We start from the raw sequence: 25633 nt of genomic DNA, 5'->3' as shown, positions 1-25633 counted from the left end.
CATTTTTTCCCCAATTTTCTCTAAATTTTCCTCAATTTTTCCTCCAATTTTCACAGAAATTTTCCCCAATTTTCCGGATTTTTTTCCCGATTTTTCTCCAATTTTTCCCCAATTTTCTCTAAATTTCCCCCCAATTTCCCCCCAATTTTTTCCCAATTTTTTCTCCCAATTTTTCCCCAATTTATCCCAAATTTTTTCCCAATTTTTTTCCCCAGTTTTTCCTCCAATTTTTCGCAGAAATTTTCCCCAATTTTCCGGATTTTTTTCCCAATTTTTTTCCCCAATTTTCTCCAAATTTCCCCCAAATTTCCCCCCAATTTTTCCCCTATTTTTCCCCCAAATTTTCCCCAATTTATCCCCATTTTTATCCCCCAAAAATTCCCCTCCCCAGGTGTCCCCAGGTGTCCCCAGGTGTGTCCCCAGGTGTGTCCCCTCCCCCTCAGGTGGGGTCACCTTGGGGCGGGGCCCGGGGGGGATAAAAGGCCCAAACTGGGACCAAACTGGGATTAAACTGGGAGAGAGAACGATGGGAAAAGAGGTGAGAGGGAGACGGAGAGGGAGGAAGGAAAGGTGGGGGAGGGGCAGAGAGACCCCTGACCCCGCCCTTCCCCCACTGACCCCTGACCCCTCCCCCTCTGACCCCTGACCCCTCCCCCCCCCCCAGAGTTTCGAGCTCAGCCCCTCCCCCCCCGCGCGGGGCCGGGGGCGCCGAAAGAAGCGCGAGAGGCTGGAGGAGATGAAACGGGAACTGGAACTGGTGAGACTGGGGAGGACTGGGACAAACTGGGACAAACTGGGACGAACTGGGACGAACTGGGACAAACTGGGATAAACTGGGAGGGACTGGGAAGGAGCTGCAGTTCCCAAAGCCGCCACCAGGGGGCGCCATAAATACACTGGGAGTTCATTGAGGGGAACTGGGAGGGGATTTGGGGTTACTGGTTTATACTGGGAGGGGACTGGGAAAGACCGGGAGAAGACTGGGATGGACTGGTTTATACTGGGATGGACTGGGACAAACTGGGACAAACTGGAACAAACTGGGAGTTACTGGGAAGGAGCTGCAGTTCCCAAAGTCACCACCAGGGGGAGCCATAAATACACTGGGAGTTCATTGAGGGGAACTGGGAGAGACTGGGAGGGACTGGGAGCCACTGGTTCATACTGGGAATGACTGGGAGTGAATTTGGGGCCACTGGTTTATACTGGGAGGGAACTGGGGGTCACTGGTTTATACTGGTTTGGGGGTTGGGGTCACTGGAAGGGACTGGGACGGACTAGGAGGGGACTGGGAGGGACTGGTTTATACTGGGAGGGGATTTGGGGTTACTGGTTTATACTGGTTTGGGGTTTTTCATTACTGGGAGGGACTGGGAGGGTCACTGGGGGGGCTGTACTGGTTTATACTGGTCCATACTGGTTTACACTGGTCCATACTGGTCCATACTGGTCCATACTGGTCCACACTGGTCCGAACTGGTCCATACTGGTTTTTACTGGTTTATACTGGTCCATACTGGTCCGAACTGGTCCATACTGGTTTTTACTGGTGCCCACAGGACGATCACAAACTGGACGTGAAGGAGCTCGAGGTCAAATACAGCACCAGCGTCACCAAGGTGACCTTTGACCCCCGAGTGACCCCTGAGTGACCCCTGAGTGACCCCTGAGTGACCCCCGAGTGACCCCTGAGTGACCCCTGAGTGACCCCTGAGTGACCCCTGGGTGACCCCTGAGTGACCAATGAGTGACCACAGAGTGACCCTGAGTGACCCCCTGAGTGACCCCTGACCCCACTGACCACACTGAGTGACCCCTGAGTGACCCCTGAGTGACCACTGACCACACTGGCCTCACTGAGTGACCACTGACCCCTCAGTGACCCCAGTCACCCCTGAGTGACCACTGACCACACTGACCTCACTGAGTGACCCCTGACCCCTGAGTGACCCCAGTCACCCCTCAGTGACCCCTGAGTGACCAATGACCTCTGACTGACCTGTGACTTACCACTGACCCTTCAGTGACCCCACTGACCTCACTGAGTGACCCCTGACCTCACTGAGTGATCACTGACTGACCACTGACCTCACCGAATGACCACTGACCACACTGAGTGACCACTGACCCCACTGACCCCTCAATGATCCCACTGACCCCTGAGTGACCACTGACCCCTCAGTGACCCCTGGGTGACCCCTGACCTTTGCCCCCAGGGCCTGTCGGAGGCCGAGGCCGCCCAGAGGCTCCTCCGGGATGGATCCAACGACCCCTGACCCACTGACCCCTGAGTGACCACTGACCCCTGAGTGACCACTGACCCCTGGGTGACCACTGACCCCTCAGTGACCTGTGACTGACCACTGACCCCTGAGTGACCACTGACCCCTGGGTGACCTCTGACCTCTGTTTAGGGCCTGTCGGAGGCCGAGGCCGCCCAGAGGCTCCTCCGGGACAGTCCCAATGACCCCTGACCCCACTGACCCCTGAGTGACCACTGACCCCTGGCTGACCCCTGAGTGACCACTGACCCCACTGACCCCACTGACCCCCCTGAGTGACCCCTGGCTGACCCCTGACCCCTGACCTTTGCCCCCAGGGCCTGTCTGAGGCCGAGGCCACCCAGAGGCTCCTCCGGGACGGCCCCAACGAGCTCCGCCCCCCCCCGGGGCACCCCTGACCCCACTGACCCCTGAGTGACCACTGACCCCTGAGTGACCACTGACCCCAGTGACCCCTGGGTGACCTCTGACCTCTGTTTAGGGTCTCTCCGAGGCCGAGGCCGCCCAGAGGCTCCTCCGGGACGGCCCCAACGAGCTCCGCCCCCCCCGGGGCACCCCGGGCTGTGTCCGCTTCGGGCGACAATTGGCCGGAGGCCTCCAGTGCCTGATGTGGGTGGCGGCCGCCATCTGCCTCATCGCCTACGGCGTCCAGGAGGGAGAGGGGGATCGGGGCAGCTCGGACAACGTGAGTACACCTGGGACAGGTATGACACACCTGGGCACACCTGGACACACCTGGACACACCTGGGCACACCTGGGATACACCTGGGGTACATGGGGGTCTATGGGCAGGGCCCATCTGCCTCATCGCCTACGGGGTCCAGGAGGGAGAGGGGGATCGGGGCAGCTCGGACAACGTGAGTACACCTGGGACAGGTGAGATACACCTGGGGTACATGGGGGTCTATGGGCAGTGCCCATTTGCCTCATCGCATACGGAGTGCAGGAGCGGGAAGGTGATCGGGGCAGTTCTGATAACGTGAGTACACCTGGGACAGGTATGACACACCTGGGCACACCTGGGCACACCTGGGATACACCTGGGGTACATGGGGCTCTATGGGCAGGGCCCATTTGCCTCATCGCATACGGAGTGCAGGAGCGGGGAAGGTGATCGGGGCAGTTCTGATAACGTGAGTACACCTGGGACAGGTATGACACACCTGGGCACACCTGGGTACACCTGGGATACACCTGGGGTACATGGGGGTCTATGGGCAGGGCCCATCTGCCTCATCGCCTACGGGGTGCAGGAGGGGGAGGGGGATCAGGGGCAGCTCGGACAATGTGAGTACACCTGGACACACCTGGGATAGGTGTGGCACACCTGGGTACACCTGGGGACACCTGGGATACACCTGGGGACACCTGGGATACACCTGGGGACACCTGAGATACACCTGTGATATACCTGGGTACACCTGGGGTGCACCTGGGATACACCTATAATAGGTGAGGGTGCATGGAGACACACCTGGGGTTACCTGAGACAGTTATAACACACCTGGGGACACACCTGTAACATACCTGTAACCCCTTGGGACACACCTGGGACACACCTGGGGGCAGCTATAACACACCTGGGCACACCTGGGGACACACCTGGGACACACCTGGGCTCACCTGGGGACAGCTATAACACACCTGGGCACACCTGGGGACACACCTGGGCACACCTGGGCACACCTGGGCACACCTGAGGCAGATACAACACACCTGGGCACACCTGGGCACACCTGTAACACACCTGGGCACACCTGGGACACACCTGTGCTCACCTGTGCTCACCTGTGCAGCTGTACCTGGCCGTGGCGCTGATCGCCGTCGTGGTGGTCACCGGATGTTTCGGTTACTACCAGGAGTTCAAGAGCACCAACATCATCGCCAGCTTCCGCAACCTGGTGCCGCAGGTAACGCACCTGGGCACACCTGGGGACACCTGAGGACACCTGGGGGCACCTGGGGACACCTGGGCACACCTGGGGGGCTTATAACACACCTGGGCACACCTGGGCACACCTGGGACACACCTGGGGGGCTTATAACACACCTGGGCACACCTGGGAGCACCTGGGCACACCTGGGGGGGGTTAATACACACCTGGAGGGTTATAACACACCTGAGGGCACCTGTGCACACCTGTCTCACCTGTGCTCACCTGTCCATGTCTCACCTGCACACCTGGGGAGCCTCATTTCCATTCCTGGGGTCTCTCACCTGTCCCTCACCTTTCCTTACCTGTCTCACCTGTCTCACCTGTCCATGTCTCACCTGTCCGTGTCTCACCTGTGCACACCTGTACACACCTGTATCTCACCTGTGCACACCTGTATCCCACAGCAAGCCACGGTGATCCGGGCGGGGCAGGTGCTGCAGGTGAATGCGGCCGAGCTGGTCCTGGGCCCTCACCTGTCCCTGTCTCACCTGTGCACACCTGTCTCACCTGCAGCAAGCCACGGTGATCCGGGCGGGGCAGGTGCTGCAGGTGAACGCGGCCGAGCTGGTCCTGGGGGACCTGGTGGAGATCAAAGGGGGCGATCGAGTCCCGGCCGACATCCGGATCCTGGCGGCGCAGGGCTGCAAGGTGAGCACACCTGGGGACACACCTGGGGACACACCTGGGGACACCTGGGGAGGTTATAACACACCTGGGGACACCTGGGGAGGTTATAACACACCTGGGGACACCTGGGGAGGTTATAACACACCTGGGGACACCTGGGGGGGTTATAACACACCTGGGGACACCTGGGGAGGTTATAACACACCTGGGGACACCTGGGGGGGTTATAACACACCTGGGGATACACCTGGGGTCAGCTGGGGAGAGCTGGGGGCACCTGGGGACACACCTGGGGGTACCTGGGGATAGCTGGGGGGAGTTATAACACACCTGGGCACATCTGGGGATACCTGGAGACACACCTGGGACACACCTGGGGACACACCTGGGGACACACCTGGAGCACACCTGGGGACACACCTGGGGACACCTGGGACACACCTGGGACACACCTGGGGCACACCTGGGGACACACCTGGGGACACACCTGGAGCACACCTGAGCACACCTGGTGACTGAGGTGTGGGCGGGGCCCGGCCCAGGTGGACAACTCGTCGCTGACCGGGGAGTCGGAGCCGCAGACTCGCTCACCTGAGTGCACACACGAGTCTCACCTGGAGACCCGGAACATCGCCTTCTTCTCCACCATGTGCCTGGAGGGTGAGGACACACCTGGGGTACCTGGGGGCACCTGGGGACACACCTGGGGACACCTGGGGACACCTGGGACACACCTGGGACACACCTGGGGACACCTGGGGGCACCTGGGACACACCTGGGGACACCTTGGACATAGCTGGGGGCTCCTGCAGACACCTGGCGACACCTGGGACATACCTGGTCACACCTGGGGGCTCCTGGGTCTCACCTGGAGACCTGAGTCCCACCTGGACACACCTGGGGACACCTGGGGGCACCTGGAGATGCACCTGGGGACACCTGGGACACACCTGGAACACACCTGGGGGCACCTGGAGATCCACCTGGGGACACCTGAGACACACCTGGGGACACCTGGGGGGAAAACACACACACCTGGGCACACCTGGAGACACCTGGGCAGACCTGGGATACACCTAGGGGCTCCTGGAGATGCCTGGGTCTCACCTGGACACACCTGGACACACCTGGACACACCTGGGTCACACTCAAATGGGGATCTCACCTGGAGATCTGAGTCCAGCCTTCGGATCTGAGTCCCACCTGGAGATCTGGGTCACACCTGGACACACCTGGGTCCTGGTCACTTGGGTCACACTTGGGGGTCTTAGTCCCACCTGGACACACCTGGACACACCTGGGTCCTACTCAAGTGGGGATCTCACCTGGAGATCTGAGTCCAGCCTTGGGATCTGAGTCACACCTGGACACACCTGGGACACACCTGGGTCCTACTCAAGTGGGGATCTCCCCTGGACACCTGGGTCACACCTGAGGGTCTGGGTCACACCTGGGCACACCTGGACACACCTGAGTCATATCTGGGTCCAACCAGGACACACCTGGGTCCCACCTGGACACCTGGATCTCATTCAAATGGGGGTCTGGGCCACACCAGGAGATCTGAGTCTCACCTGGGTCACACCTGGTCACACCTGGGTCCTACTCAAATGGGGATCTCACCTGGACACCTGGGTCACATCTGAGGGTCTGGGTCACACCTGGGCACACCTGGGTCATACCTGGGTCCAACCAGGACACACCTGGGTCCCATTTGGGGCTCTGGGTCCCACCTGGACACCTGGATCTCATCCAAATGGGGGTCTGGGTCACACCTGTCCTCACCTGTCCCGCAGGTACGGCCACGGGTCTGGTGATCAGCACGGGTGACCGCACGGTGATCGGCCGCATCGCCTCGCTGGCGTCGGGGTCACACCTGGGGGGGTCACACCTGGACACACCTGGGTTACACCTGGGTCCTGGTCACTTGGGTCACACTTGGGGGTCTTAGTTCCACCTGGACACACCTGGATACACCTGGGTCCTACTCAAATGAGGATCTCACCTGGACACCAGGGTCACACCTGAGGGTCTGGGGCACACCTGGACACACCTGAGTCCTACTCAAGTGGGGATCTCATATGGACACCTGGGTCACACTGGGAGATCTGGGGCACACCTGGACACACCTGGGTCACACCTGGACACCTGGATCTCATCCAAATGGGGGTCTGGGTCACACCAGGAGATCTGAGTCTCACCTGGGTCACACCTGGTCATACCTGGAGGTCCCACCTGTTCACACCTGGTCTCACCTGTCCCACACAGGTACGGCCACGGGGCTGGTGATCAGCACGGGTGACCGCACGGTGATCGGCCGCATCGCCTCGCTGGCGTCGGGCGTGGGCGAGGAGAAGACGCCGATCGCGGTGGAGATCGAGCACTTTGTGGACATCATCGCCGGCCTGGCCGTGCTCTTCGGCGGAACCTTCTTCACCGTGGCCCTGGTCATCGGCTACCCCTTCCTGCGCGCCCTGGTCTTCTTCATGGCCATCGTGGTGGCCTACGTGCCCGAGGGGCTGCTGGCCACCGTCACGGTACGGGACACCTGACACACCTGGGGACACCTGGGCACACCTGGGCACACCTGGGGACAGGTGACACACCTGGCGGGGTCGGGGTTTGAGGAACACTTGAGGGGTTTTGGGTTCTACCTGAAGTTCTGGGGGTCTTGAGGGTCTTCATGGAAGTTCTGAGGTGGTTATGGGTCCCACCATGATGTTAGAGGTCAAAGGGACACCTGGGCACACCTGGAGACAGGTGAGGACACCTGGGGGCAGGTGGGGGTATCAGAAGTTCAGGGAGGTTGAGGAACGTTTGAGGTGTTTGGGGTTCTACCTGAAGTTATGGAGGTCTTGAGCTCTTTATGAGTCCCACCATGATGTAGGAGGTCAAGAGGACACCAGGGGACAGGTGACACACCTGGGGACAGGTGACACACCTGGTGGGGTTGGGATTTATGGAATTATTGAGGTGTTTGTGGGTTCTACTTGAGGTTCTGGGGGCTCTTCATGGCCATCGTGGTGGCCTACGTGCCCGAGGGGCTGCTGGCCACCGTCACGGTACGGGCACCTGGACGGGTGACACACCTGGGCACACCTGGGCAGGTGGTGGGGTGGGGGATTCCTACAGGTCTTGAGGTGTTTGTGGGGTCTCACCACCTTTTATGGGGTCTTGAGGGTCTTCATGGAAGTTCTGAGGTGCTCATGGGTCCCACCATGATGTGGGAGGGTCAAGGAGACAGGTGGAGGTCACCTGGCAGGTGTGGACACCTGGGGACAGGTGGTGGGGTCAGGATTCCCACAGGTGTTGAGGTTGTGGTGGGTTCTACCTGAGGTTATGAGGGTCTCAGGGTCTTCGTGGCCATCGTGGTGGCCCCACGTGCCCGAGGGGCTGCTGGCCACCGTCACGGTACGGGACAGGTGACACCTGACACACCTGGGGACAGGTGACACACCTGGTGGGCTCAGAAGTCACGGAAGTGTTGGGGTTTTATGGGTTCTACCACCTTTTTTTGGGGTCTTGAGGGTCTTCATGGAAGTTCTGAGGTCCTTATGGGTCCCACCAGAATGTGGGAGGTCAAGGGAACAGGTGAGGACACCTGGGCACACCTGGGCACACCTGGGCAGGTGTGGGCACCTGGTGGGGTTGGGATTTGTGGAATTGTTGAGGTGTTTGTGGGTTCTACCACCTTTTTTGGGGTCTCAGGGGTCCTTGTGGGTCCCATCAAGATGTGGAAGGTGTGGGGAACACCTGAGGACAGGTGGGCACAGGTGTGGATACCTGGGGACACCTGGTGGGGTCAGAATTTATGGAGTTGTTGAGGTTTTTATGAGGTTCTACCTGAAGTTCTGGAAGTTCTGAGGTTGTTATCGGTCCCACCACAATGTGGGAGGTCAGGGGGACAGGTGAGGACAGGTGGGGACAGGTGAGGACAGGTGAGAAGAGGTGAGGACAGGTGGGGACAGGTGGGGACAGGTGAGAACAGGTGAGGACAGGTGGGGATACCTGAGGACAGGTGAGGACAGGTGATGGCACCAAGATTCGTGAACATGGAGATGAAACCATTGAGATCCTCACCTGTCCCACCACAACCCTGGGCGTGCTCAGGTGAGCTCAGGTGAAGACAGGTGAGCACAGGTGAGGACAGGTGAGCACAGGTGGGGACAGGTGACCTCCTGGCCGTTCCCTGACCTGCCCAGGTGTGCCCTCACCTGCCCAGGTGTGCCTGTCGCTGACGGCCAAGCGCCTGGCCCGCCGGAACTGCGTGGTGAAGAACCTGGAGGCCGTGGAGACCCTCGGCTCCACCTCCGTCATCTGCTCCGACAAGACCGGGACCCTCACCCAGAACAGGATGACCGTGGCTCACCTGTGGTTCGATGGACAGGTGCACACGGCCGACACCACCGAGGACCAGTCAGGTGAGGGGGACACCTGGGACACACCTGAGATACACCTGGGATAGGTGGGGCACACCTGAGATATACCTGGACATACCTGAGCACACCTGGGCACACCTAAGATACACCTGAGCACACCTGGGGGCACTTGAGAAACACCTAGGCACACCTGGACACATCTCAGATACACCTGGACACACCTGGAGATACCTGAGATACACCTGAGTGCACTTGGACACACCTGGATACACCTGGGCCACACCTGTCACACCTGGGGACACACCTGAGCACACCTGGACACACCTGGGATAGATGGGACACACCTGAAACACACCTGAGATACACCTGGGCACACCTGGGGGGACTTGAGATACACCTGGGACACACCTGGGGACACCTCAGACACACCTGAGATACACCTGGACACACCTGGGGACACACCTGGGGACACACCTGGGGACACTTGGGCACACCTGGGATACACCTGAGCACACCTGGGCACACCTGAGATACACCTGAGTGCACCTGGACACACCTGAGGACACACCTGGGAACACACCTGGAGACACACACCTGGCCCCCAGGTGAGCTCACCTGTCCCTCCCCAGGTCAAAGCTTCGACCAGTCGTCGGAGTCGTGGACGTTGCTGAGCCAGGTGATCACACTCTGCAACCGCGCCCAGTTCAAACCCGGCCAGGACAACGTGCCCGTGGCACAGGTGGGACTGGGGGGACTGGGGGGACTGGGGGGACTGGTTTATACTGGGAGGGGACTGGGACAAACTGGGAGGGACTGGGACAAACTGGGACAAACTGGGACAAACTGGGACAAACTGAGAGTTACTGGGAAGGAGCTGCAGTTCCCAAAGCCGCCACCAGGGGGAGCCATAAATACACTGGGAGTTCATTGAGGGGAACTGGGAGGGACTGGGATGGAACTGGTTTATACTGGGAGGGACTGGGAGAGGTTTAGGGGCAACTGGGAGAGAACTGGGAGGGACTGGGACAAACTGGGAGTGAACTGGGAGCACTGGGAGGGACTGGGAGTTACTGAGATTGAACTGGGAGTGACTGGGATAAACTGGGAGGGGATCTGGGGTTACTGGTTTATACTGGGAGGGGATTTGGGGTTACTGGGAGGGAACTGGGAGGGACTGGGACAAACTGGGACAAACTGGGAGGGGATTGAGGGTTACTGGTTTATACTGGGAGGGGATTTGGGGTTACTGGTTTATACTGGGAGGGAACTGGGAGGGTTTGGGGTCACTGGTTTATACTGGTTTGGGGTTTGGGTTTACTGGGCTGGAACTGGGAGTTACTGGGACAAACTGGGAGTTACTGGGACCAACTGGGAGGGAACTGGGAGGCACTGGGACAAACTGGGACAAACTGGGACAAACTGGGAGGGGATTGAGGGTTACTGGTTTATATTGGGACAAACTGGGAGTGGATTGGGAGTTACTGGTTTATACTGGGACAAACTGGGAGGGGCTTAGGGGTCACTGGTTTATACTGGGAGGGGATTGGGGTCACTGGTTTATACTGGGATTGAACTGGGAGTGGATTGGGGGTTACTGGTTTATACTGGTTTGGGGTCTGGGGTCACTGGGAGGGGAAATGGGCGTGTCCTGACCCCGGCCCCGCCCCCTCAGCGTGACGTCATCGGGGACGCCTCGGAGTCGGCGCTGCTCAAGTTCGCGGAAGTGACGTCAGGGCCGGTGGCGGCCGCCAGGGGGCGCTTCCCGAAGGTGGCCGAGCTGCCCTTCAACTCCACCAACAAATTCCAGGTGAGACAGGTGGGCACAGGTGAGACAGGTGGGACAGGTGGGACAGGTGAGCTCAGGTGGGACAGGTGGGACAGGTGAGGACAGGTGGGACAGGTGGGGACAGGTGGGACAGGTGAGACAGGTGGGACAGGTGAGGGACAGGTGAGCTCAGGTGGGCACAGGTGGGACAGGTGGGCACAGGTGGGCACAGGTGGGCACAGGTGGGACAGGTGAGACAGGTGAGCTCAGGTGGGCACAGGTGGGACAGGTGGGACAGGTGAGACAGGTGGGACAGGTGAGGGACAGGTGAGCTCCCCTTTAACTCAACCAACAAATTCCAGGTGAGAACAGGTGAGACAGGTGAGCTCAGGTGAGCACAGGTGGGACAGGTGAGCACAGGTGGGACAGGTGAGAAAAGGTGGGACAGGTGAGACACGGACAGGTGTGTCAAGGTGTCACAGGTGTACCAGACCTCTCACCTGTCCTTCACCTGTGTGTCCCACCTGTCTGAGGTGTCTCTCACCTGTCCCAGGTGTGTCCCAGGTGTCTCCCACCTGTGTCTCTCACTTGTCTGTCTCACCTGTGCAGGTGTCATACCTGTCTATCTCTCACGTGTCACAGGTGTCTCTCACCTGTGTCTTACCTGTCACAGGTGTCTTACCTGTATCTCACCTGTATCTCACCTGTCCCAGGTGTCATTAACCCATCTCTCTCACCTGTCTCACCTGTCCATGTCTCACCTGTCCCAGGTGTCATACCTGTCTGTCTCTCACCTGTCCCAGGTGTCTCACCTGTCCATATCTCACCTGTCCAGGTGTCAGTACACGATGCAGGCCCCAGGCAGCTCCTGGTGCTAAAGGGCACTTGTGTCACACCTGTCTGTATCTCAGGTGTATCTCACCTGTTCCAGGTGTATCTCACCTGTCCGTATCTCACCTGTGCAGGTGTCAGTGCACGAGGCGGGGTCCCGGCAGCTGCTGGTGCTGAAGGGCGCCCCCGAGCGGGTCCTGGAGCGCTGCCAGGGGGCGCTGTCCCAGGGGGAGGAGCGGCCATTGGACCCCGAGTGGAGGCGGAGCCTGGAGGGGGCGTGTCTGGACCTGGGGGGGAGGGGCGAGAGGGTGCTGGGTGAGTGGGGGAGGGGCGGGGGGAGGGGGGTGGGTGGGGGGAGGGGGTGGGGTGGCCACGCCCCTTTGATGTCCCCCAAATATCACCCAATGTCCCCAATGGCCCCAATGACCTCAATGACCCCAATGTCCCCATTGTTCCCATTGTCCCCAATGATCTCAATGTCCCCAATGTCCCCAATGATGACCCCAGTGACCCCGATAATGTCCCCAATGTCCCCCCAATGTCCTCAATGTCCCCATTGACCCCAATGTCACCAATGTCCCCAATATCTCCAATGTCCCCAATGTTCTCAATGATGTCCCCATTGACACCATTGTCCCCAATGTCCCCATTGACCCCAATGACCCCAATGATGTCCCCAATGTCCCCATTGACCCCATTGTCCCCAATAATGTCCCCAATAATGTCCCCAATGTCCCCATTAACCCCAATGTCCCCAATATCATCAATGACCCCAGTGATGACCCCACTGACCCCAATGTCCCCCAATGTCCCCATTGTCGCCAATGTCCCCAGTGTTCTCAGTGATGTCCCCAATGATGTCCCCAATGACCCCAATGATGTCCCCAATGATGTCACTGATGTCCCCAATGATGTCCCCAATGATGTCCCCAATGTCCCCATTGTCCCCAGGGTTCTGCGCCCGCTGGCTGCCCCCCGGCACTGTCCCCAAGGACACGCCCCCCGAGGACCTGGCCGAGGTGGCGCAGGGACTTTGTTTCGCGGGTCTCGTGTCCCTCATCGACCCCCCCCGGGCCACCGTCCCCCAGGCCGTGCGCAAGTGCCGGACGGCCGGGATTCGGGTACGGGACATTGGGGACACTGGGGGGGATTTGGGGACATTGAGGACATTGGGGGGAATGGGGACATTGGGGGCACTGGGGGGATTGGGGAGATTTGGGGACATTGGGGACATTGGGGACATTGAGGGGAATGGAGACATTTGGGGACATTTGGGAATATTGGGAGGATTTGGGATATTGGGGTCAATGGGGTCATTGGGGACATTTGGGACATTTGGGGACATTGTGGGGGACATTAGGGGGATTGGGGACATTTGGGGACATTGAGGTCAATGGGGTCAATGGGGACATTGGGGACATTGGGGACAGTGGGGGGATTGAGGACATTGGGGACATTGGGGGTATTGGGGGACATTTGGGGTCAATGGGGACAATGGGGACATTGGGGACATTGGGGGTATTGGGGGACATTTGGGGTCAATGGGGACATTGGGGACATTTGGGGATATTGGAGACATTGGGGGGATTTGGGACATTTTGGACAATTTGGGGACATTGGGGACACTGGGGACATTTGGGAATATTGGGAGGATTTGGGATATTTGGGACAATGGGGACATTTGGGGACATTGGGGACATTTGGGACATTTGGAGACATTGGGGACATTGGAGACATTGGCGGACATTGGGGACATTGAGAGGGGATTGGGGGAATTTGGGGACACTGGGGACATTTGGGATCGGGGGACATTGAGGACATTTGGGACATTGGGGTCAATAGGGACAATAGGGACAATGAGGACTTTGGGGACATTTGGGGGGGATTTGGGACAACTTTGGGTGGACTCAGGTGCCCCTCCAGGTGTGCCCTGCAGGTGATCATGGTGACAGGTGTCACCCCCCTCAGGTGACCCCCCAGGTGACCCCAGGTGTCCCCACAGGTGATCATGGTGACAGGTGACCACCCGGTGACGGCCAAGGCCATCGCGGCGGCCGTGGGGATCATCTCCGAGGGCAGCGAGACCCCCGAGGACGTGGCCGCGCGTCTGCACCTGCCCCTCGAGCAGGTGGACCCCAGGTGAGGCCCAGGTGTGCCCCAGGTGTCCCCAGGTGTGTCCCCAGGTGTGTGACAGGTGTGTCCCCAGGTGTGTCCCAGGTGTGTCCCAGGTGTGTCCCCAGGTGTGTCCCAGGTGTGTCCCCAGGTGTGTCCCCAGGTGTGTGACAGGTGTGTCCCAGGTGTGTCCCAGGTGTGTGACAGGTGTGTCCCAGGTGTGTCCCCAGGTGTGTGACAGGTGTGTCCCCAGGTGTGTCCCAGGTGTGCCCCAGGTGTCCCCAGGTGTGTCCCCAGCTGTGCCCAGGTGTGCCCCAGGTGTGCCCAGGTGTGTCCAGATGTGTCCCAGGTGTGTGACAGGTGTGTCCCAGGTGTGTCCCCGGGTGTGTCACAGGTGTACCCAGGTGTGTCCCAGGTGTGTCCCAGGTGTGTCCCCAGGTGTGTCCCAGGTGTGTCCCCGGGTGTGTCACAGGTGTACCCAGGTGTGCTCAGGTGTGTCCCCAGGTGTGTCCCAGGTGTGCCCAGGTGTGCTCAGGTGTGTTACCTGCCCAGGCAGGCGCGGGCCCGGGTGGTGACGGGGTCAGAACTGGCCGCGATGGCCCCGGGGACGCTCGAGGTGTGCCCAGGTGTATCTCAGGTGTGCTCAGGTGTATCACAGGTGTATCACAGGTGTGTTACCTGCCCAGGCAGGCGCGGGCCCGGGTGGTGACGGGGTCGGAACTGGCCGCGATGGCCCCGGGGACGCTCGAGGAGCTGCTCCGGACACACCCCGAGATGGTTTTCGCTCGGACGTCGCCGCAGCAGAAATTGGTCATCGTGGAGAGCTGCCAGCGCCTGGTGGGGACACCTGGGGACACCTGGGGACACCTGGGGACACCTGGGGACACTGGGGGGGGTTGGGGACACCTGGTCCAATGTCCTCCCAATGTCCCCATTGACCTCAATGTCCCCAATGTCCCCAATGTCCCCATTGACCCCATTGACCCCAATGTCCCCATTGTCCCCAATGTCCCCACTGTCCCCATTGACCCCAATGTCCCCAATGTCCCCAATCCCCCCAATGTCCCCAATGTCCCCATTGACCCCAATCCCCCCAATGTCCCCCCAATCCCCCCAATGTCCCCAATGTCCCCATTGACCCCAATCCCCCCAATGTCCCCAATGTCCCCAATGTCCCCAATGACCCCAATGTCCCTTCAATGTCCCCATTGACCCCATTGACCCCAATGTCCCCAATGTCCCCTCAATGTCCCCATTGACCCCATTGACCCCAATGTCCCCATTGTCCCCAATGTCCCCATTGTCCCCAATGTCCCCAATGTCCCCGCTGTCCCCACTGTCCCCAATGTCCCCTCAATGTCCCCGTGTCCCCAGGGCTCCATCGTGGCGGTGACAGGTGACGGGGTCAATGACTCACCTGCCCTGAAGAAGGCGGACATCGGGGTGGCCATGGGCATCGCCGGCTCCGACGCCGCCAAGAACGCGGCCGACATGATCCTGCTGGACGACAACTTCGCCTCCATCGTCACCGGAGTGGAGCAAGGTCAGGGTCACCTGGGGGCGCACCTGGGCAGGTGTGATGGGGGTACCTGGGGAGGTAGGGACAGGTCACCTGTATTGGGGTTACCTGGGTGTGATCACCTAGACAGGTGTGCTGGGGTCACCTGGGGAGGTGGGGACAGGTGTGAATGCCTGGGCAGGTGGGGTCAGGTCACCTGGGCAGGTGGGGACAGGTCACCTGGGCAGGTGGGGACAGGTGTGACCAGATCCCCTGGATTGGGGTCACCTGGGCAGGTGTGCTGGGGGCACATGGATTTGGGTTACCTGGGTGTGTGAGCATCTGGGGAGGTGGGGACAGGTGTCCTTGGATCACCTGGGCAGGTGTGCTGGGGTCACCTGGATTTGGGTTACCTGGGTGTGTGTGCACCTGGGCAGGTGGGGACAGGTGTCCTTGGATCACCTGGGCAGGTGTCCTGGGGTCACCTGGGGAGGTAGGGACAGGATCACCTGGATTGGGGTTACCTGGGTGTGTGAGCACCTGGGTAGGTGGGGATGGGACACCTGGATTGGAGTTACCTGGGCAGGTGTGATGGGGGCACATGGGGACGTGGGGACAGGTCACCTGGGCAGGTGGGGACAGGTCACCTGGGCATGGGACAGGTGTGCTGACATCACCTGGATTTGGGTTACCTGGGTGTGCCCACACACCTGGATTGGGGTTACCTGGCTCTCTGCACACCTGGCCAGTCACACACTTGGGCACTCACACACCTGTGCTGTCCACTCACCTGCACACACCTGTGTGCCCTCACCTGTGCACACCTGTCCCCCCCTCACCTGTCCCACCTGTCCACCTTCACCTGTGTCCCACCTGTTTCTCACCTGTGCACACCTGTCTCTTACCTGTCTCTTACCTGTGCTCACCTGTCTCTCACCTGTCTCACCTGTCCTCACCTGTCCAGGCCGGCTGATCTTCGACAACCTGAAGAAATCCATCGCCTACACCTTGACCTCACCTGTGCCCTCACCTGTCCCCCCTTCACCTGTCCTACCTGTCTGCCCTCACCTGTGCACACCTGTCTCACCTGTGTGCCCTCACCTGTCTCACCTGTCTCTCCTCACCTGTGCACACCTGTCCCACCTGTGTGCCCTCACCTGTCCCACCTGTCTCACCTATCTTTCACCTGTCTCACCTGTCCCACCTGTCTCTCACCTGTCCCACCTGTCCCACCTGTCCCACCTGTCTCACCTGTCTCTCACCTGTCTCACCTGTCCAGGCCGGCTGATCTTCGATAACCTGAAGAAATCCATCGCGTACACGTTGACCAAGAACATCCCGGAGCTGGCGCCGTACCTGATCTACATCACGGCCAGCGTGCCCCTCCCCCTGGGCTGCATCACCATCCTCTTCATCGAGCTCTGCACCGACATCGTGAGTCACCTGGGACATCTGGGGGCACCTGGGACACACCTGGGCACACCTGGGCACACCTGGGCACACCTGGGGGCACCTAGGGGGGGAAAAACGGCGAAAATTGGGTGAAAATTGGAGAAAAAATGGGGAAAATCGGGCAAAAATTGGGGAAAATTGGGGATCTGGGACACCTGAGCACACCTGGGCACACCTGGGCACATCTGGGACACACCTGGGGACACCTGGACACACCTGGGGGTACCTGGGACACACCTGGGCACACCTGAGGACACCTGGGGGGAAAAAATTGGGAAAAAATGGCGAAATTTGGGAAAAAATGGGTGAAAATCTGAGAAATTTTGGGGAAAATTTGGGGAAATTGGGGATTTGGGACACCTGGACACACCTGAACACACCTGGGGGCACCTAAACACACCTGGGCACACCTGGGACACACCTAGGGGGGAAAAACGGCGAAAATTGGGTGAAAATTGGAGAAAAAATGGGGAAAATCGGGCAAAAATTGGGGAAAATTGGGGATCTGGGACACCTGGGCACACCTGGGCACACCTGAGCACACCTGGGACACACCTGGAGACACCTGGAGACACCTGGGCACACCTGGGGACACATCTGGGGACACCTGGACACACCTGGAGACACCTGGGCACACCTGGGGACACCTGGGGACACCTGGGGGCACCTGGGGACACACCTGGGGACACCTGGGGACACCTAGACACACCTGGGGCCCCCCAGGTACATTTTTAATCCCCCCCCAGGTGTGTTTTCCCCTCCCCAGGTGTGTTTTACCCCCCCAGGTGTGTTTTAACCCCTCAGGTACATTTTTAACCCCCCCAGGTGTGTCTTAACCCCCCCAGGTGTGTTTTACCCCCCCAGGTGTGTTTCCCCCCCCTCAGGTGTGTTTTAATCCCCCAGGTGTGTTTCCCCCCCTCAGGCGCTCTGGGTGTGTCCATAGTGGGCGTGGCCAGGTGTGTCTCACCTGTCCGTGCCTCACCTGTGCAGTTCCCCTCGGTGTCTCTGGCGTACGAACGCGCCGAGAGCGACATCATGCACCTGCGACCGCGCGACCCCCGGCGCGACCGGCTGGTCAACGAGCCCCTGGCGGCCTATTCCTACTTCCAGATAGGTGAGGTCACCTGTGCACACCTGTGCTCACCTGTGCTCACCTGGGGGGTCACCTGTGCTCACCTGTGCTCACCTGTGCTCACCTGGGGGGTTACCTGGGCCTATTCCTACTTCCAGATAGGTGAGGGCACCTGTGCACACCTGTGTGCTCACCTGTGCTCACCTGTGCTCACCTGTGCTCACCTGGGCCAGGTGTGCTCACCTGTATGGGGTTACCTGTCCCTATTCCTACTTCCAGATAGGTGAGGGCACCTGTGGGGTCACCTGTGCTCACCTGGGCCAGGTGTGCTCACCTGGGGGGTTACCTGGGCCTATTCCTACTTCCAGATAGGTGAGGGCACCTGAGCTCACCTGTGCTCACCTGTGCTCACCTGGGGGGTTACCTGGGCCTATTCCTACTTCCAGATAGGTGAGGGCACCTGTGTGCTCACCTGTGTGCTCACCTGTGCTCACCTGGGCCAGGTGTGCTCACCTGTATGGGGTTACCTGTCCCTATTCCTACTTCCAGATAGGTGAGGGCACCTGTGGGGTCACCTGTGCTCACCTGTGCTCACCTGGGGGGTCACCTGTGGGGTTACCTGTGGGGTTACCTGTGGGGCTACCTGTGCTCACCTGTGCTGACCTGTGGGGTTACCTGGGGGGTCACCTGTGGGGTTACCTGTGGGGTTACCTGTGGGGTTACCTGTCCCTATTCCTACTTCCAGATAGGTGAGGGCGTGGCCAGGTGTGTCACACCTGAGTTTGGGTTGGTCACTCACCTGGATTTGGGGTTACCTGTGTGGTCAAACACCTGTATCACACCTGGATTTGGGGTTACCTGTGTGGTCTGGGGGGGTTCCCTGTGCCTATTCCTACTTCCAGACAGGTGAGGGCGTGGCCAGGTGTGTTCTCACCTGGATCAGGGGTTACCTGTATGGTCTGGGGTTACCTGTGTGCTCAAACACCTGTATCACACCTGTACGGGGTCACCTGTGTGGTCTGGGGAGGTTACCTGTCCCTATTCCTGCTTCCAGACAGGTGAGGGCATGGCCAGGTGTGTCACACACCTGGATTTGGAGTCACCTGGGTGCTCACACACCTGTATGGAGTTACCTGTGTGAGTTTGGGGGTTACCTGTGTGCTCACACACCTGCATCAAACACCTGGATCACACCTGGATTTGGGGTCACCTGGGTGGTCAAACACCTGAGTTTGGGGTTACCTGTCTGGTCTCACCTGTGTCTCACCTGTGCCTCACCTGTGTCTCACCTGTGTCATTACCTGTGTCATTACCTGTGTCTCACCTGTGTCTCACCTGTGTCTCCCCTGTGTCACCTGTGCCATTACCTGTGTCTCACCTGTGCCTCACCTGTGTCTCACCTGTGTCTCACCTGTGCCATTACCTGTGTCTCCCCTGTGTCTCACCTGTGTCATTACCTGTGTCTCACCTGTGTCATCACCTGTGTCTCACCTGTGTCTCACCTGTGTCATTACCTGTGTCTCCCCTGTGCCTCACCTGTGTCTCACCTGTGTCTCACCTGTGTCATTACCTGTGTCTCACCTGTGTCTCCCCTGTGCCTCACCTGTGTCTCACCTGTGTCTCACCTGTGTCATTACCTGTGTCTCCCCTGTGTCTCACCTGTGCCATTACCTGTGTCTCACCTGTCCCGTTACCTGTCCCAGGTGTGATCCAGTCCTTTGCCGGGTTTGTGGATTATTTCGTGGCCATGGCTCAGGAGGGCTGGGCTCACCTGGGCTCACCTGTGTCTCACCTGTCCCAGGTGTGATCCAGTCCTTTGCCGGGTTTGTTGACTATTTCGTGGCCATGGCTCAGGAGGGCTGGGCTCACCTGTGTCTCACCTGTCCCGTTACCTGTCCCAGGTGTGATCCAGTCCTTCGCGGGGTTTGTGGATTATTTCGTGGCCATGGCTCAGGAGGGCTGGGCTCACCTGGGCTCACCTGTGTCTCACCTGTGTCTCACCTGTCCCAGGTGTGATCCAGTCCTTTGCCGGTTTCGTTGACTATTTCGTGGCCATGGCTCAGGAGGGCTGGGCTCACCTGTGTCTCACCTGTCCCAGGTGTGATCCAGTCCTTCGCGGGGTTCGTGGACTATTTCGTGGCCATGGCTCAGGAGGGCTGGTGGCCGGGGCTGGTCCTGGGGCTGAGGCCGCGCTGGGAGGACGAGCACGAGCAGGAGCTGCAGGACAGCTACGGGCAGCAGTGGGTGAGTTACCTGGGCACACCTGGGCACACCTGGGACACACCTGGGGGCACAAAAATGAGAAAAAACGGCGAAATTTGGGTGAAAATTGGAGAAAATTTGGGGAAAATTGGGGGAAATTGAGGGAAATTGGGGATTTGGGGACACACCTGGGAACACCTGGGGACACCTGGGGACACCTGGGCACACCTGGGGACACCTGGGAACACCTGGGGGCACCTGGGGACACCTGGGGACACCTGGGGGCACCTGGGCACACCTGGGGACACCTGGGGACACCTGGGGACACACAGCTACGGGCAGCAGCGGGTAAGTTACCTGGGCACACCTGGGGACACACCTGGACACTCACCTGTCTCACCTGTCTCTCACCTGTCCCTCACTGTCTCACCTGTGTCTCACCTGTATCTCACCTGTGCCCACCTGTCCCACTTGTGTCTCCCCTGTCTCACCTGTCTTTCACCTGTATCTCACCTGTCCAAATCTCACCTGTGTCTGACCTGTCTCTCACCTGTCTCACCTGTCACCCACCTGTCTCACCTGTCTCTCACCTGTCTGATCTCACCTGTCTATCTCTCACCTGTATTTCACCTGTGCCTCACCTGTATCTCACCTGTCTGATCTCACCTGTCATTTCCCTGTCTCACCTGTATCTCACCTCTCACCTGTGTCTCACCTGTCCCTCTCTGTCTCACCTGTATCTCACCTCTCACCTGTCTCACCTGTCTCACCTTTGTCTCACCTTTGTCTCACCTCTCCCACCTGTCTCACCTGTCACTCACCTGTCTTACCTGTCTCTCACCTCTGTCTCGCCTGTCCCACCTGTGTCTCACCTGTCTCCTGTCCCTCTCTGTCTCACCTGTCTCACCTGTCCCTCTCTGTCTCACCTGTCTCACCTGTATCTCACCTGTCTCTGACTTGTTCCCTCACCTGTCTCACCTGTCCATGTCTCACCTGTCTCTCACCTGTCCCCTGTGCAGACCTTTTGGCAGCGCAGGTACCAGCAGTACACCTGTTACACCTGTCTGATCTCACCTGTCTCTCACCTGTCCACAGACGTTCTGGCAGCGCAGGTACCAGCAGTACACCTGTCACACCTGTCTGATCTCACCTGTCTCACCTGTCTCTCACCTGTCCCCCAGACCTTTTGGCAGCGCAGGTACCAGCAGTACACCTGTTACACCGTCTTCTTCATCAGCATCGAGATGTGTCAGATCGCCGACGTCCTGATCCGCAAAACCCGGAGACTGTCGCTGTTCCAGCAGGGGCCCTTCAGGTACGGCACACCTGGGACAGGTATGGCACACCTGGGCACACCTGGGGGGGAAAAATGGCGAAAATTGGGTGAAAATCGGAGAAAATTTGGGGAAAATCTGGGGAAATTGGGGATTTGGGGCACCTGGATGCACCTGGGCACACCTGGGCACACCTGGGCACACCTGGGGACACCTGGGCACACCTGGGGACACACCTGGGCACACCTGGGGACACCTGGGCACACCCGGGGACACACCTGGGGACACCTGGGGACACACCTGGGGACACACCTGGGCACACCTGGGGACACCTGGGGACACACCTGGGGACACCTGGGGACACCTGGGGACACACCTGGGGACACACCTGGGACACACCTGGGCACACCTGGGGACACCTGGGCACACCTGGGGACACACCCGGGGACACACCTGGGCACACCTGGGGACACACCTGGGGACACACCTGGGGACACACCTGGGGACAGGTCTAACACACTTGGGAAAGGTATGGGACACCTGGGACGGGTATGAAACACTTGAGACAGGTATGACACACCTGGGCACACCTGGGGACACCTGGGCACACCTGGGGACACCTGGGACAGGTATGACACACCTGGGGACTGGTTTGACACACCTGGGACAGGTATGACACACAGGTGTTATCACAGGTGTATCACAGGCTGTACAGGTGTATCACAGGTGACACAGGTGTCACACAGGTAACTCTCAGGTGTGTTACAGGAACAGGACTCTGGTGGTCGCCATCGTGTTCCAGGTGTGACAGGTGTTAGCACAGGTGTGACAGGTGTTAGCACAGGTGTGACAGGTGTTAGCACAGGTGTTAGCACAGGTGTATCACAGGTGTGACAGGTAACTCAGGTGTGTTACAGGAACAGGACCCTGGTCATCGCCATCGTGTTCCAGGTGTGCATCGGCTGTTTCCTCTGTTACTGCCCCGGGATGCCGAACGTCTTCAACTTCATGCCCATCAGGTGAGTCCTGACACACCTGGGGGGCCCTGACACACCTGGGGACTCTGAACACACCTGGGAACCTCCTGAACACACCTGGAGACTCTGAACACACACCTGGGGGGCCCTGAGACACACCTGGGGACTTCAAAATACACCTGGGGACTCTGAACACACACCTGGGAGCCCTAAACACACACTTGGGGACCCTAAAATACACCTGGGCATGTCCCAAACACACCTGGGGACCCTCAACTCACCTGAGGCTCACCTGGGCTCACCTGGGAGCCCAAACACACACCTGGGGACCTCTTGAACACACCTGGGGACCTCCTGAACACACCTGAGGACCTTAAAATACACCTGGGGACCCGAAACACACACCTGGGGACCTCTTGAACACACCTGAGAACCCCTGGGACTCACCTGGGGACACCTGGGACACACCTGGGGACACCTGGGACACACCTGGGCTCACCTGGGCTCACCTGAGGCTCACCTGGGCTCACCTGGGGGCTCGCCTGGGCTCACCTGTCTCACCTGTGCAGGTTCCAGTGGTGGTTTGGGCTCACCTGGGGCTCACCTGGGGCTCACCTGGGCTCACCTGTCTCACCTGTGCAGGTTCCAGTGGTGGTTGGTGCCGATGCCCTTCGGGCTCCTGATCCTGGTCTACGACGAGATCCGGAAACTCGGAGTGCGACGACACCCGGGGAGTGAGTGACACACCTGGGACACCTGGGACACACCTGAGACACCTGGGGACACCTGGGACACCTGGGGCACACCTGGACACACCTGAGATACCTGAGACACACCTGGGGACACCTGGGACACCTGGGGACACCTGGGACACCTGGGACACACCTGGGACACCTGGGCACACCTGGGACACACCTGGGACACACCTGGGGACACCTGGGACACACCTGGGACACACCTGGGGACACACCTGGGGCACCTGGGGACACACCTGGGACACACCTGGGACACACCTGGGGACACACCTGGGGCACCTGGGGACACCTGGGGACACACCTGGGGACACACCTGGGACACCTGGGACACACCTGGGGACACACCTGGGGACACACCTGGGACACACCTGGGGAGATCTGGGGATACCTGGGGACACACCTGACACACCTGGGGACACCTGGGGACACACCTGGGCTCACCTGGGCACACCTGGGGCTGCCCCACCCTCACCTGGCCGGGTTCTCTCCCCCTCAGGTTGGTGGGATCGGGAGCTTTACTATTGAGACACCTGAGACTCACCTGGGACTCACCTGGGACCCCCCTTGGATCCTCCCTTGATACCTGGGACCCCCCTTGGACACCTGAGACTCACCTGGGACTCACCTGGGACCCTCCCTGAACACCTGGAACTCACCTGGACACCTGGGACCCCTCCCTGGATACCTGAGACTCACCTGAGACTCACCTGGGACCTTCCCTTGAACACTTGGGACCCCCCTTGGCCTCTCTATGGACACCTGGGACTCACCTGAGACTCACCTGAGACCCCTCTTGGACACCTGGAACTCACCTGGGACACACCTGGGACCCTCCCTTGATACCTGGGACCCCTCCCTGGATACCTGAGACTCACCTGGGACCCCCCCCTTGAACACCTGGACACACCTGGGACCCACCTGAACACCTGAGACCCTCCCTCAACAGCTGGGACTCACCTGGGAACTCCTTTGAACACCTGAAACTCACCTGGGACTCACCTGGGACCTTCCCTGGACACCTGGGACTCACCTGGGCCCCTCCCCCCACACCTGGCCCCGATTTCCCCTCCCCCCACAAATAAAATAAAATAAAATAAAATAAAGGCTCCGGTGACTCCTCCAGGTGTGTCCAGGTGTGTTTGTTGCTCTGGGAAATTCGGGCACACCTGGGCCACGCCCATCGCACACCTGGGTTTGGTTTAAGCTCTGAAATAAAGGGACAGGTGTGTGCAGGTGTGGAAAAATCCCCCCCCCAAAAATCCCCCCAAAAATCCCCCAAAAAATCAAAAAAATTCCCAAAAAATTCCAAAAAAATCCCCCAAAAAATTAAAAAAAAAATCCAAAAAAATCGCAAAAAAATCCCCCAAAAATCCCAAAAAATTCCCAAAAAATTCCCCCCCAATCCCCTCAAAATTCCCAAAAAATTCCCAAAAAAATCCCCCAAAATTCCCCCAAAATCCCCCCAAAATTCCAAAAAAATCCCCAAAAAATCACAAAAAATTCCCAAAAAATCCTCCAAAAATTCAAAAACAATCCCAAAAAATCTCCCAAAATTCCCCCAAAAATTACTAAAAAATCCACCAAAAATCCCCAAAAAATCCCCCCCAAAAATCCCCAAAAAATTTCCAAAAAATTCCCAAAAAATCCCCCAAAAAATAAATAAAAAAACAAACAAACAAAAAATTCCCCCAAAAAATCCCTAAAAAATAAAAAAAAAATTTTCAAAAAAAAAAAAAAATTAAAAAAAAATTCCCCCAAAAATTAAAGAAAAATCCCCAAAAATTCCCAGAAATTTCCCCAAAATACCTCCAAAATTCCCCAAAAAATCCCCCCAAAAATTCCCAAAAAATCTCCCAAAATTCCAAAAAAATTCCCAAAAAATCCACCAAAAATCCCAAAAAAATCCCCCCAAAAATCCCCCCAAAATCCCTCAAAAATCCCCAAAAATCCCTAAAAAAATCCCCCCAAAATTCCCTAAAAATCTCCCCAAAAATTTGCCCCAAAAAATCTCCAAAAATTCCTTAAAAAATCCCTAAGAATCCCCCAAAAATCCTCAAAAAAACCCTAAAAATGCCCAAAAAAATCCTCAAAAAATTCCCAAAAAATCTCCCAAAATTCAAAAAAAATTCCCCCCAAAATCCCCCCAAAAATCCTCAAAAAATCTCCCCAAAATTCCTCAAAAATTCCCAAAAAATTCCCAAAAAATTCCCCAAAAAATTCCCAAAAATCTCTCAAAAATCCCCCCAAAATCCTCAAAAAATCTCCCAAAAATCCTCAAAAAATCTCAAAAAAATTCGCCCCAAAATCCCCTTAAAAAACCCTCCAAAATTCCCCCCAAAATCCCCCAAAAAATCCTAAAAAATCCCTTAAAAATCCCCTAAAAAAATCTCCCAAAATTTCCCAAAAAATCCTCCAAAAATCCTCCCAAAAATCTCCCAAAAAAATCCTCAAAAAATCTTCCAAAATTC

General features: G+C 58.2%; 1 protein-coding gene across 1 annotated transcript; it reads left to right on the top strand.

Moving 5' to 3' along the window:
- Nucleotides 1-669: 669 nt before the first annotated feature.
- ATP4A (ATPase H+/K+ transporting subunit alpha) lies at nucleotides 670-23773 on the top strand. The gene is made up of 22 exons (XM_083880636.1): nucleotides 670-757; nucleotides 1560-1619; nucleotides 2764-2967; nucleotides 4080-4193; nucleotides 4734-4868; nucleotides 5390-5507; nucleotides 7117-7385; nucleotides 9071-9269; nucleotides 9857-9966; nucleotides 10900-11034; nucleotides 11958-12138; nucleotides 12775-12944; nucleotides 13826-13962; nucleotides 14622-14772; nucleotides 15310-15478; nucleotides 16713-16867; nucleotides 17876-17999; nucleotides 20056-20201; nucleotides 21341-21474; nucleotides 22351-22452; nucleotides 23053-23144; nucleotides 23662-23773. Exons 1-22 carry the CDS (start codon nucleotides 737-739, stop codon nucleotides 23688-23690), a joined length of 2955 nt encoding a protein of 984 aa, XP_083736762.1. The 5' UTR covers nucleotides 670-736; the 3' UTR covers nucleotides 23691-23773.
- Nucleotides 23774-25633: the final 1860 nt, after the last annotated feature.

This window comes from Zosterops lateralis (assembly GCF_965231275.1).
Source record: "Zosterops lateralis genome assembly, chromosome: 31".
Taxonomy (NCBI): Eukaryota; Metazoa; Chordata; class Aves; order Passeriformes; family Zosteropidae; genus Zosterops; species Zosterops lateralis.
The sequence above is the reverse complement of the archived record's forward strand: the minus strand, read 5'-3'. Positions and strand labels throughout refer to the sequence as shown.